The sequence below is a fragment of the Condylura cristata genome, unplaced genomic scaffold (genome assembly GCF_000260355.1).
Source record: "Condylura cristata isolate star-nosed mole 26May11 unplaced genomic scaffold, ConCri1.0 scaffold00023, whole genome shotgun sequence".
Taxonomy (NCBI): domain Eukaryota; kingdom Metazoa; phylum Chordata; class Mammalia; order Eulipotyphla; family Talpidae; genus Condylura; species Condylura cristata.
Genome location: NW_004567124.1, coordinates 6,701,846 through 6,716,594, shown reverse-complemented (window position 1 = coordinate 6,716,594; position 14,749 = coordinate 6,701,846). Strand labels below are relative to the sequence as shown.

The window sequence follows — 14,749 nt, the reverse complement described above, 5'->3', positions numbered from 1 at the left end:
TAATTAAACTTTTATTTCTCAATGGAAAATGCTCCCTTCAGCAAAGATGGTAGAACTTTCCCAACATCAAGTAACATTTCCAAAGGTGGGTTATTGACACCATACACTTGAACGTGGTCATAGGATTCATCCATTAAAACATTTGTGAACAATCAAAGAATCACTGTGATAAATATTTTTTAAAATTTTAATTAAACTTTTATTTTAATAAGATTATAGTTTGGGGGAATATGGTAGTCTTATTTTAGGCTAAAAAACCAATCATGTCAAGAGATACCATTGCTATGTTGTCTGAAAATTAGCACTAGAGAAAGGCAGCATTATATAAACAGTATGAATGATACATTACCAGTTACCTGTAGTTTTTAACTTTTATGATTGAACTTAAAATTAAGGATGACCCAGTTCACTTCAATTTCAAAATGTTAAGCAAAAGCAAATTAAATTTAAATTTAAATGAGCTATGCATTACCATTGTGCACATAGGTGAGCCTCCTTTCTTCTCGAGTTACAATGTTGGATATCCAAATATCATTGCTGTGTATGAAAGCAATCCAATCTGGATCAGCAGGGCATAATTTGGGATCCATCCGAATGTTGGGACAACTGGTTTCCACTAAATTGGGCCGTAAAGGTTGTTGCTAGAAGAATAAGGCAAGTATTTTAGGCAAGTATCAGGTCTTTATACACATATATGCATACACACATAACCACACACTGATTTGATAGCACCCTTCTTATAAAATGAACAATTTAGGTAGAATGTCAACTATTATAACTGGTCTCAAGAAAAATATTTTTGTATAAAGGGGACTCATTTCTTTTTTCTTTTACTATGAGTTAAAAGGCAAAGGCTAACAATAGGGGAAATAAAGATAACAATAACACTTCAAGAATTTTGTTGCCCAAAGCTGTTTAATGGAGTAATTACTGTTTGTTAAAATCTTTTATTAAAATATTTACTATTTACTAAATGCCTCAGTAGATATTTCAATTTAAATTAAAATAGTTTGCTCATAAAAATCTAATGAAAGCTAGGGCTATCAAAATTCTTTCAGAGAACTCCTCTAACAGGGTCTCCTTGGTGACACAAGGGGTAAAAGCATAGCACGAAATTATCTGCATAAATGAAATTATCTGCAACCATTGCAGTACAAGTTGGATCCCCTGCCAGGGAGGTGACCCACATGGCCCAGACTTCTCCTGTCTCACCAGCTGCTCCCCTCAGCAGTGTTTTTCAGTCAGTCTGCATGTTCTGTAGCCCACTCTGTCTCTGGTGAATCCTCTAACCCCACTGCACCTCTGGCCTGTAAGCCAATTCTTGTATGCATAAATAAGTCAATCTTAGAAAAGAATTGCGCTAGGGCCCTCCCTGCTGGAGCAAGTTTAAAGCACTATGAAGCTAGCTGTAGCTGCTTCAACATTAAGTTCAATCTCTGGCCTGGGAGGTGACAGCAGATCTCTCCTGCCTCACCTGCTGCTCCCTTCAGCAACGTACTGCGTCAGTTTGCCTGTTTGGCTTCTTACTGTGTCTCTGGTGAATCCTCTCACCAGCCCTGCACCTGTGACCTGCACCCCAGTAAATCTTAAAAAAAGAATTGCTCTAACAACACATAAGGAATTGCCTGTAATAAAATCAATACTTAGGCAGCGCTCTTGCCTGCCTCTGTCTATGCAGGTGTCCCTCTTTCCTTAAGAAATTCAAATATTTAAACCATTTAATGGATTAACCTGTGTTAATATTATCTTCCAAAATACCTTCCTCCCTCAAGGCATATATAGAAAGTTGACATTGATTACTATGCCATTACTGTATCTTTACAATATCTTCCTACATAGGGTTTTTAGCATTTTAAAAATTGTATGTAATGTGACTGGAGAAATCATTAACTCTCAAATTGAAAGTAATATCCCTCTTTCATTTCTTTTTTGGACTACTAGTTTCTGCTGTTGATGGGCAAACAGAATATTTTGGGTTTTTTACTAATGACTTTTCTAATTTGGGTGTGAAATAACTTCTACAACTCAAAAACATATTTAACAAGTAATACCAACTTACAGTAAATCCTTGTGGCCCTCCATCTTTTATGTGATAAATTCCACTACCAGCTTGAAACAGAAATGTTCCACTTCCTTGATGATAATCATAAGAAGCAATTCCAACAGTTCCAATACGTTTTCTTTCTCTTAATAGTTCCTCTTCTCGGGAATACATTCCATAGTCCAGTGTTGCCTAAATGCAAAGGGAAAGAGAAGTCTATTCCTGTTTTCTTAAAGCTTGCTTGCTTTTGCTTTTAGTACTGAAATACCAGCATTTCTAATAGTATCAAGTCTCCATTTTGCTTGACCCTCAAATTTGTCAGCAACTTGAAGGAGATGAATTTAAGGAAATCTGAATTATTTCTTAGTAAGGGCTCTTTAGATGATTACTGTATAATTTAAATAAGAATAAAGTCTCAATCATCTTAGTTTGGCAATCAAGTTCTTCTACAACCCACAGTACTATTGCAGCCCTGCATATAGTTAAGAAACAGATGTAGAAGTCCAGTGGTTTGAATGTAGGCTTTGATCCTTAAACGACTTTTGGTTAAGTAACTTAATTTCTTCAAAAGCAATTTTTCTCACTTTCAAAATAACTAATCCTATAATTCAGCCTTGTGGAGATTAACTTAGATAAAAACATGTGAAGTGCTTAGTTCTCAAAGATCAACTGCCTTTAATACCTTTTCAATATATCTAATAATACTATCCTTTAATAAAGTCCAACAATGTGCTGGTCACTTATCTGATTGATGAGGATGAGGGGTTTCCCAAGCTAGCTAACTGATGAATATATAAAATTTAAAAAGTAAATTAAAACAAATCTATTAAATGCTAACATAAAATTACATCCACATAGTCCCTCACTAAACACTCTTCCATATTTTTAGAAAAAAGAACATATAATGTATTACTCTAAAATTAATCAAGTATACTGAAAGTAAATATTTTTCAAGGTTATTAAATTAATATACATCTTTGCAAAATATAATATGAGGTTAAAAATGAGATGACCAGACACAGTGGGTCAAAGCACAACACTAAGAAGCTAAAGCTAAAGTTTGATCCCCAATGCCCCAAAGGTGACCCCATGGCATGGCAGACCTCTTCTGACCTGACCGCTGCTCCCCTCAGCAGTGTACTTTGTCAATCTGCCTGTTCTGCTCCCCACTGTGTCTCTGGTGAATCCTCTCACTGCCCCTGCACTTCTGGCCTGTACCCCATAAATAAATAAATCTTAAAAGAAAAATGAGATGACCTTGGAATGCTGCTAAAAACCTACTTTAAAAAAACCTTTTTTGTTCACTCTATCACCTCTAAAAATTAATATATAATTAAACACTAACACATACATACACATTTGTACATTTGTTTGCTCCAACAGATTAAAATCACCAAATTTGTAAAAAGATCAGTGTTAATTCTGACATTTTTGAGGCATTCTTGGTGGCACAACGGGTTAAAGCCCAGCACTATGCTATGAAACTCTCCACCACCACTGCAGCATGAGTTTGATCCCCAGCCAGGGAGCTGACCCACATGACACAGGAGACCTCTCCTGTCTAGCCTGCTGCTCCCTTAACAGTATATCTCAGTAGAGCTGAACTGTTCTGCTCCCTACTCTGTCTCTGGCAAATCCTCTAACCCATACACCTCTGGCCCACACCTCAGTTTTTCTATGCAAAAATAAATAAACCTTTAAACAAAAACAATGATAAACCCTACCTGAAAAAGATCCAAAAGAGGCTTCCAAGATAGCATTAAGACTGCTGCTCTGTTGATGGTTTTGGGAATTTCAGAATAAAACAGTGTATTTTCTCTATTCTCACCAGACATAGCTATAAAAAAAAAAATCAAATTTTTTACTTCAAAAAACAGCATTTAGTAACAATCTTAACAGTAAATACAATACCAGTTATATGCTGTAAAGTATGTGACTGCACACTATGTGAGCTATAGTTATGCTTAACAAGTAGAAATGCACATGAAATTTCCGTCAATAAAACCCAAGCTTCACAGAAAAACGCTCAGTTTGCATTTTGTCGTTCAGATTTCAGTCCCTCTCAAAACGTAACGTAAGGACAACTGTTAATTTTTTTAGTTTTTTTTTTTTTTTAGGAAAGTCATTAGTTTTTTACAAACAGGCAACAGGGCCCTTCCTGGTGGTGCAGAGGGTTAAAGCACAGCACTGAGAAGCTATCCACTTCAGCATGAGTTCAATCCCCGCCTGACCCAGGTGACCCACATGGCGTGGGTCTCCTGATCCACCCACTGCACCCCTCAGCAGCATGCTTCATCAGTTGGCCTGTTCTGCTCCCCACTCTGTTTCTGGTGAATCCTCTCACCGCCTCTGTGCTTCTGCCCAGTTCTGTATGCACAATAAATCTTTAAAAACAAAAACAACCACGGGGATTACAATTGAGATGGAAAAAAAAATGTACAAAATGATGAAAAAATAAACTATTATATTAAAAAAAATTGGCAACAGACTCATGAGATTCCAAATCTCATGCTTTAAGCCAAGTTCATATAACTCCTTTTCTGAATCATCTGAAGCATTTACTTAGGAATACCCATACAGGTAACTGAATGCTGGTTTTTCTTCATTATAAATGTTCTATACCTATAACCATTTATAAGGTATCTGAGTTTCAACAAAAAGTATACCATATTAAAACAACACAGAATCTGAGATCTGATTTGCTCCAAGTCTCTTCACCCTTTATTGGGGAAAAGTGTATGAAAGAGGTCTATACTTGTTAGAAGCTATGTCTGTCCTGTGAAATCTTTTTTTTTTTTTTTAAAGATACTGGGGTACAGGCCAGAGGTGCAGGGGCAGTGAGAGGATTCACCAAAGACAGAGTGGGGAGCAGAACAGGCTGACTGACGAAATACACTGCTAAGGGGAGCAGCAGGCAGGTCAGGTGAGGTCTGCTGTGCCAGGTGGGTCACCTCCGGGGCAGGGATCGAACTCATGCTGAAGTGGCTTTAGCTTCTCAGTGCTGCACTTTAACCCGCTGTGCCACCAGGGAGGGTCCCGTGAAATCTTTTAATAACTGAATGGGAAGGGAATAGCAGTGTAAAAGTTCCAAGCAAAAGAGAGGTAATAGGGTCTCTCTGGTGGCACAAGGGGTGAAATTTCAGCAATATGAAGTTATCAGCAGCCACTGTAGCACGAGTTCGATCCCCTGCCTGGGAACTGACCCACACATAGTACCGCGAACTCTCCTGTCTCTCCTGAAGTTCCTTCCAGAAGTGAATTTAAGTCAATAGATCTGTTATGCTCCCCACTCAGTCTATGGTGAGTCCTCTCACCATTCCTGCACCTCTGGCCTACACTCCAGGTCTTGTATGCATAACTACTTATTTATTTTTTTTTTAAAGAGAAGTAACAGAAACACTGTATGATTATAAAAATGTATACCAAAGAAAATTCAAACAAGTCCTTTATCTTAAAAGGTGCTGAGATGGTATCACTTCCAAAAAGCTAGGGGAGAGTGAAGGAAGGAGAAAATAAACCACATACGAGTATTTCACACTCCTGTGGTGGAACATATCTTCACTCTAGGGCTTGTGGTAATTCCTGCACAAGTTAGTCTGTGGAAGAACCTGGTAACATCTATCATAACTGTTAAGGCTGGAAGAACTCCCAAAGAGCCCCATCTTCCTTTATTTTCCTACACTTTTCTTAGATTGTGTTGCTGTTTAGAGTAAAATATGAGATGTTAGCTGAAATTTTTTTCAGCAATTCTGTCTACAATCTATATTCCAATTACTTTGTTAGAAATTCTTTCAAAAGGACACCTACACCCGTTTACTACTGCCCTATTTACAATAATGAAGATGTGGAATTAACCCAAATGCCCCACAATTGATCACTGAATCAAGAAGATGTGGTATATATACACAATGGAATATTACTCAGCAATCAAAAAGACAAACTCATGCCATTTGCAACAACATGGAGAGAAATGGAAAAGATTATGCTTAGTGAAATAAGCCAGAAAGAAAAAGAAAAATACTGGATGGTTTCACTCACAGTGGTAGTGTAAGAGATGGGGAATATACACACGCACACATATATATAATTGTATAAAATAAGGAAAAAAACCATCAACAACTGTAAACCAGAGATATTCAATGGAGGAGAAGAGAGAAAAGGGGAACAAGATCAAAACTGGGGTGGGAAGACACATGGGACAATGGTGATGGGCACATGGGTGAAGCGGTGGTGGGAAGTGCACAGGGATTACAACTGAGATGAAAAAATGTACAAAATGAAGAATAATGTAAAAATTCTTAAGGGTCCTTCCTGGTGCCACAACAGGTTAAAAGTGCAGCACTGTGAAGCTGTCCATAGCCACTGCAGCATGAGTTCAACCCCTGGCCAGGGAGCTGACCCACATGGCTCAGCAGACCTCTCCTGACCCACACCCTCTGCTCCCCTCAGCAGTGTATTTCAGTAGATCTGTCTGTTCTGTTCCCACTCTGTCTCTGGTGAATCCTCTCACACATACACCGCCCCCCTGCACCTCTGACCTTATATACATAAGACTTACATGAATGAAAAAAACACACAATTTTCTTGAAAAGCTCAATGCTTTAAAGATCTCAATTCTCCCTAACTTCATCTATTAATTATAATGTAATCCTAAAACAGTATAAATAGAACTGAAAAGAGACTATGTAAGATAATTTTCAGTGCACACAGAAAAATAAGCAAACAAAGCAATTAAGAAAAGTGTGAAAAAAGGTGAGCCACTGAGGTAGCACAGGGTTAGAAAGTGCTATTTAGCTATCACCCGACACTGGCCGGCCACGGAGCTAATCTACATGGCACAGTAGACCTTTTCTGTCTTGCCCATATTGTTCACTTGACTTGAAAGATCAATAGGACAAAAAAGTTCAAAATGTCTCACATATTAAATCGGCAGACCTCTCCTGACCCTCCTGCCGCTCCCCTCAGTAAGGTACTTTGTCGCCCTGCCTGCTCTGCTCCCCACTCTGTCTCTGGTGAATCTTCTCATCACACCCACACCTCTGACCTACATCCCTTTTGTATGCATAGATTAAATATTAAATATATAGATATTTATAAATGTTTACATATAGTTTATAAACACAAAAATATAAGCATTAATACATGCAAATAAACATCCACATAGTCATATGTGTATGAATGAGGATATATAAAGGTGGCTTTTCTAAAAACTAGGGAGAAAGGTAGTTTACTCCAAATATGTTAAAATAACTAGATAACCATCCAAGGAAGGTAAGTACAGTTTACCCTTGAACAAGGATTTGCAATCTTTTTTCAACAGATATGAATACATTAGCACCCCATATCTGTATTCATGAATTCCATGAACCACAAATGACTATTGGTTGAATCCAGGAATGTAGCACCCATAGAAACAGAGAACTGATTACAGGACATGGGTATCCAAGGATTTTGGTATCCACAGAGCCCTAAAATCAATCCCTGAAGATACAATAAGAGTACCATAGTTATGGCCCTCCCTGGTGGTACAACGGGTTAAAGCACAACACTATGAGTCCAAGCCACAACCACTTCAGCAGGAGTTTGTCCCCCAACAGGGGGGACACATGGTGCAGCAGACCTCCCCTGCTGCTCCCTTCAGCAGTGTACTTACTAGCCAACCTGCCTATTCTGCTTCCCAGTCTGTCTCTGGTGAATCCCCTCACCACCCCTGTTAACTCTGGCCTGTATGCCAGTTTTGAATGCATAAATGAATAAATCTTTTTTTAAAGAATTATAGTTAAGTTTTGGGGGGAATCCAAAAGCTTTAACAACATGAGGTCAGGTATCCCTAACCCTGGCATTGTCCAAGGATCAACTGTTCTTTCTCTACTTCATATTTTAGACCAAAATTAGTTCCAAATATTGCAAAAATTAAATGAAAAACTCAATTCCTTAATGATAGTGGAAGAAAACACTACATTTTATAAATATAATCTTAGAGTTGGAAAAGTCCTTCTAGATATGAGGCAAAACTGCAGAAAAAGAAAAATGTAACTATCAAAAAAGAAAACCACAATTATCTACATGGCAAAGGCAGTAAAGGTAAAATGTGATTTCCCAAATTAAATCTCAGGGGAAAATACCACACAGGTTAACTTCCTCTTTATAAAAAAAAACAATGCTTAGGCCCTCCCTGGTGGTGCAGCGGGTTAAAGCACAGCACTGAGAATCTAAAGCCGCTTCCTCATGAGTTCGATTCCCGCCTGCCCCGGAGGTGAACACATGGCGTGGCAGACCTCTCCTGACCCGCCCGCTGCTCCCCTCAGCAGTGTACTTCGTCGATCTGCCTGTTCTGCTCCCCACTCTGTCTCTGGTGAATCCTCTCACCCTCCGCATCTCTGGCCTGTACCCCGGTTCTGCATGAATAAATAAATAAATCTTTAAAAAAAAAAAAAATGCTTCAAGTCAGTATGAAAATTATCCATAAACCTATACAAAATAGACAACGATTACAATCACAGAAAAGGAAATTCAACTATCTCATTAGTACATGAAAAGATGCTCGACCTCACTTTTCTTTATTAAAAAAGTTACTTATTTATGTATATAAGAACCGGGATACAGGAGGTGAGGGGCAAGAAGATTCAACAGAGACAGAGTGGGGAACAGAACAGGTAGATCAACTGAAATACACTGCTGAAAGAAGCAGTGGGAAAGACAGGAGAGGTCTACTGTACCATGTAGGCTTAGCTCCCTGGCTGGGGATCAAACTCTTACTGCTAACAGCTGCATTGTGCTGAGACTTAACCTCTGGGCCACCAGGGAGGCCCAACTTCACTCTTAAGTCAAATATAAATCAAAACTTCAATGAGAGACTGCTGTTCATGAATTATACTGGGAAATATCAAAAAGTGATTACTCACTATTGTCATAGGTGTAGAGAAATACCTACTCTGAGACAATGCTGACAGGAATACTAATTCTATAACCTCTCTGGAGGGGTAATATCCATCAAAATTCAAAATATATATACCTTTTTCCTTCCAATTCTATTCATGGGAATTAGTATACATTCACATATATAAGCTGATCTAAATATTCTTTTGTAATAGCGATTTCAAAAAACCTAAATGCCCATTATTAGCACCTAGTTAAATAAAATATAGCACAACTATGTAATGAAATATTTTGAAATTGCTAAGACCTACAAAGTGTGAGAAAAATCTCTAAATATATGCATGTATATGTTACATGCATATAAAATCTCAATACTAGAAATATTTAGAAAACATAAGGACTATAAATAAACACAAACACACAAATGAAACAGTTTTAGAGGTGGAGAGGAAACATTTTTTAAAAGTTAATGAACAAAAAGTAAATCAGTGGTCTACTATAATTACTTTGGACAGATCTTAAATCTGGTCTGTGTGCTAAAAAGTACAAGATGCCAAAGCAGGGCCTCCCCAGTGGCACAGGAGTTAAAGACAGTATTATCAAGCTATTGCCAGCCACTACAGCAGGAGTTCGCTCTCTGGCCCTCCAGGGAGGTGACCCACATGGCACAACGGACCTCTCCTGTCTCATCCATTGCTCCTCTCAGCAGTGTATTTCAGTACATCTGTCTGTTCTGCTCCCCACTCTGTCTCTCCCCCCCCCCCCGTCTCTAGCCTATGCCCCAGTTTTTGTATGCATAAATCTTTTTTTAAAAAGATGGCAAACCAGCCTTTGTCTAAAAAAATGAAAGCAGCAGGTGTTGAGAGTGGGAATAAACTAATGGTTTTATTGTTTATGTTCCTAATCGGATCATTCCTAAGGGAAGGCATCTGACAAGAAGGAAGTAATTTCTGGTCTCTCTGGCTTTGAAACTAAGAGTATGATCAATTGACAATTTGTTTTATAGATATGATGAAAATATTTTTTAATAAACACACTGTAAATACAAGTAAAACTTGTTAATGGGGTAAGTCAAAATTAAAACAGCACCAAAACTAAAGATGTTCAAGTCAATCTTTTTCTTTAATGGAAATCACTAATTCCATTTATTTACCAAAATTTGAGTGCCAATTCTCCAAGTCTGAACTAAGAAAATATTTCATCTTAGAAAATATGATTTTATACTCACCAAGGTAATAGATCCTGTCTGAATGAGGCCCATCTGGGTCATTCCTCTTTACAAACATAAAATCATGTGGTGCCTTTGCCATCATGTAGCCATGATATTTTCTGGTATCAGCAAGCAGCTTTTTCAGCTGACTCCAGGAATACCGCTCAACATAAAATGGCTCCAATTTAGGCTGATCCTGTGATTCAATATGCTCCTCACACTCTGCAGTTTCAAAGATCTCAACGCCCAGCTGCTCTGTTTCCATCGCTGCTGCCATGTTGCATTTTCCTAGAAAAACAAGGCACAGGAAGTTATTCACAAGCCTGCCTTCTCTTATATTACTCAGAATGACAGTCTGATAGATTCCTATTCTGCAAAATAAAAGAAAAAATGCTTTTCACCACAGTTGCAGTATAAGGCGGTAAGAAAAGCAATAGCTCCCCCTTCTCTGTGTTCACTTTAAAAATGAGATTCAAAAAAAAAAAAAATTGAGGTCATGTCTATTTCACAGTGACTATAAATCCCTTTGGGAACTTTTACAAAAGGCTCTCCTTAGGTATCTCTTGCCAAAATTCCTTTTTACTTTCCCACACTGGAAGGAAACAGGCCATATGCCAGTTGGCTGCTATGCTCCATCCAAGAGCATGTCAATAGTGAAGCTGAATGTGCCAAAGGAGATGTGTTTTTGCACTTAAAAAAGTAACACATTTGCTAAACCTGGTCTTCTTCAGCTAACAAAAATAATCTCACAGTGTACTTGTAGTAAGGCACTAAACCAAGATAATATAAATGTGATTTCCTGTTAAATTGAACTCCAAACAAGACTTAGATTGATGGCACATTTTTGTCTTGCTTTGACATTACTGTTATGATCACTTGTGGTAACTAGTAATTTGTGACTATTAATACCAATTACAGAATGTTTACACTCAGGATTAAATGAAAAAGATACTATCTTCAAGAGACTTTAATTACTGCAGTTGATATAGAAAGCATTTAACATTTCTACTATCAATACCTGATAAAAATCTGAACCCAATTTACTAGTTCAACCCAAAAGAGTATTTCACCTACTAACATTTCTTTACATATTAAAATCCAGAAGGGGATATGTTTTTCCTTTATCTAACTGCAATATTTAAATATAATAGGAGCAAAGTATCAGAAAAATAACCAAGTGTTACCATAAGCCATTCTGTGATATTCTTATATACATTATTTATGACAAGTACCAAAAAGAACCAACATACAAAAAATTCTAGGCTACTTGTTCTTTTTGAACTAATAAATATCAAAAATATGGTTTTGGGAAATAAACTAGATTGTGCTTATGTAATCAACTTGAAAACAACCTAATACTGGCTACATGGCTATACATTTATATCTTTTTTTAAAATTCAATTTTGCAGATTAACATTAGTTCATGGTAAGATGCACCGACCACAGAGAAAAATTAAGAGATTTGGACCATGAATGAGTACGTGTGGTATGCAGTAAAACATGCAAAATGAACTGAACTATGTGGCCAAGAGATTGTGTGTTACATGCTATAGTGAACTATACTGTTTCAATGTAACAAAAAGTAGTCAGAAAACTCTTCAGACAGTTACAACAGGTATACACTTTGTATCATTACAACTGGGCACTTATCTCCAATGATTAAAATCCAAATAGCTCAGCAAAAAGGTTATTTAGCTAATAATATGACAGTGGTGGTTTTTTTGCCATTTAAAAGCTAATAGCGGTCTACTTTTATCAACTATCACTGGATCTATTTTCAGTTTTATATCTAACAAAGGGAATAAGTGCCAGAAGTTAAAGTAGGCTCATTTGCAACTACTCTTGTAAAATTTGGAAGTTCATCTCCAAACTGCTGCTTATAAGCATGGGGTTAAGCTCATACATTACAAGTCTCACTGCCCTGCTTCTTGAAACATGGTTACCTTGACATCTCACACTTAAACAAAAATATCTGGTATTCCTAAATTTTATGAGGTCCTTAGGCTATCTCTGTCTCTATACACATACACAAAGACTTAACAATTCAAATTACACTCTATTACTCCATATGTTTAATGGTGAGTGTTTATCTTGCCTATTGCTAAAATAGATGTGAAATCACAAAATTTTAGTAATTTACACAAATGTGTACCTAAATGATTTCCAAATTTCTCTAACACCATCTATACAAATATTCTCAAAGTTGTGACCAAAGTTTTCTGATTTCAAAAATTATAAACAGGATCAACCCACATCCTCAGCATAGCACATATACTTCACTGCCCCACCTACCTCTTCACTTAAAAGACCTTTCCTGGGTGCCTACCTGACTGTATTTTCATCTGCTCAGATCTCTTCCACATTCAAAGAGATCTTTTTTCAAGTGACTCAACTTCAAGCATAGATCCCTCTGCTCATTCTGCTCTCTTCTCACAGGAGTCTTTCCTTTTCTCACCATCCAATCCTACTCACCAGGATAGTGAAATAAGATATTAGGTTGCTGATCAGTATTAAAAGTGATCATTGCCAAAAAGATTAAGAAGTTTCAAGTAGTACTTAAGAAGATACAGAAATAGTCTTTCTGGTGTAACACACATGTCAATTTTGTATCAGCATTTAAATTAACATTCTAAAATTGTTCCACAAAGTTGTAGCTCAACTGTCAAAAGGATACCCTCACAGTGTAAATCAAGACATCGAACCGCACAATAAAATGGAGAAACTTAAAAAGCATTAAAAGACAAACAAGCAGGTTACTTGGTGACTATTGCCAAAAAATTGCAGATAATTAGTAAATTTCTATGTGCCTGGTCCATCATGTCTTTTACATAACATGTCTATATTATCTTACACAATACTTAGCTAGTTGGTGACCAAATGGACTCAGTCGAATAGCCAGTAAGAATTCTAGACCAGGCCTTTTTTTTTTTTAATGGAAAGGGAACTAAATTATTTATTTAGGTTTTCACAAGAGTGCATTCCACTCTTCTTTCCATGTGTACTCTTAAAATAATTGAATTAGGTAACTTTTCTGTAACAAGTTTTTCACGTTGACATATTCTGGTTTCGTAAAAGAAAAAAAGAAGGGTTTGTGATTACACCTGTGAGTTATCAGCTTTAATTCTGAGTTCTCACAGTCTTGAGTGCGTGATGGAGAGAGATGTGATGAAAAAAAGCTTTGTGGAAATGGAAGGAAAATGGTGAGGTTAACTAGTACAGCAACAACTGACTTAGATGTCAAGACACCTTTCCATGCACTAACTCCTTCAAAGAAGAGCTTACAGGGGTTAGGAAATAGTTTCAGGACTCTTGAATTTGGACCCACCCAAATGTCATTCCTTACTTTTTAACACAAGAGCCAAACACTGATTCACTTAAATGCCAAGGCCTCGTTTAAGCCTAGCTCTGGGTCCTCAGCTAGTTGAGAGGTTCAGGACTACCAAGGTGGGCAAAAATCGCCGAAACCATGAATGAGGAAGAAAGAGTGATGTAGCAGAGAATGTTGAAAAGACGGATTAGGAAGATGCCAAGTAGTAAAAGAAAAGCGTGTGGGAGGACAGATTTGAAAAAGGCAAGACAACCATCTTTCCTGCCAAAGGTGGGTGAAACAGAATGAGAGAGGGGCAGAGAGGGAAGAGACCTGGAGTGAGGCAGTAGAAAGCAAGAACACCAGCTGGAAAACCAGAAAATCTCGGTACGAATCTGATTTGCCACAGTCGGACATCAGGCAAATCCCTTCGCCGTTGCTGGCTTCCGTTTCCTCAACTGTAAGCCCGGACAAAACCCGCTTCCCACCCCAGCGAGGTTCAACTAGATAACGGACGTGGCGGTCCGGAGGCCAGCACCCAGCGCTCTGGGATGCCCAGTGGACGTTGGCTGACTCGGAATCTGAGCCTCGGCTTCCTCTTCCGGCAAGCGGGGCCCCGCCACCGGCCATGGCCCGCGCAGGATGGCTCGCCTGGCAAACCGCACAGCGGGCTACCCGGGAAGACGCACCGGGAGATCCCTCCGAGAGGCGGAGAGGGCCGGGGTGGGCTAGGGCCCAGGCCTCGCAGGCGAAGGGAAAAGAGAGGGGGCGGATACTGCACCTTCCCCCCGCCCCGGCCCAGCCCGGACCGTCCCGACGCGAGCTACGGAGCGGGTCTGCGCCGCTTCATGCCGCGCCGCCTCCACTCCCGACCCGGTTGCAGCTGCTTTCTCGGCGGCGCGCCGGTACCAATCCCGGAGGCGAACGCGGCACTTAAAGGCGGCTGCAGCGGCTGCGGCGGTTCTAGCACTTCCGGTTCCTAGCGCCCCGCCCTCCGACAACGAAGGTGCGGCGGGGCGAAGAAAGACCCTGCTCCTTGTTGGGCGGGGTCTGTTATGACAGCGCCGTCTAGTGGCCGGAGGAACGAACGAAGCGCAGGAAGGGAGCAGGACAGTCCAACCGGGTTGGACACAAAGACGAAAACCAGGAAGGGGACGGGTCAACTGAAGCGCATGTTTCCATTACACAGACACACATCGAGTACCCGCTATATGCCAGGCCGATTTGTAGACTCTGAGATTAGAGCAGGGAGCAATCCAGAAAACAACATCAAAAAACCCGGCCTCTTCAAAGAGATGACTTAGTCAGGACG

The 14,749-nt window shown here is 39.1% G+C and overlaps 1 protein-coding gene across 3 annotated transcripts in view; it reads right to left on the bottom strand.

The window, feature by feature from the left end:
* DPP8 (dipeptidyl-peptidase 8) overlaps window positions 1-14,410 on the bottom strand; it is a 48,560-nt gene extending 34,150 nt beyond the window's left edge. Inside the window, exons 1-6 of one of the 3 annotated variants that reach the window (XM_004687666.2) lie at window positions 14,219-14,406; window positions 12,457-12,594; window positions 10,149-10,418; window positions 3,766-3,878; window positions 2,060-2,233; window positions 473-641 (exon numbers count right to left, since the gene is read on the bottom strand). In XM_004687666.2, coding sequence (XP_004687723.1) covers window positions 473-641; window positions 2,060-2,233; window positions 3,766-3,878; window positions 10,149-10,418; window positions 12,457-12,493 — 763 coding nt within the window. In that variant the 5' untranslated portion in view covers window positions 12,494-12,594; window positions 14,219-14,406. The other 2 variants (XM_012728682.1, XM_004687667.2) reach the window with 2 other exon arrangements.
* Between the last annotated feature and the right edge of the window lie 339 nt (window positions 14,411-14,749).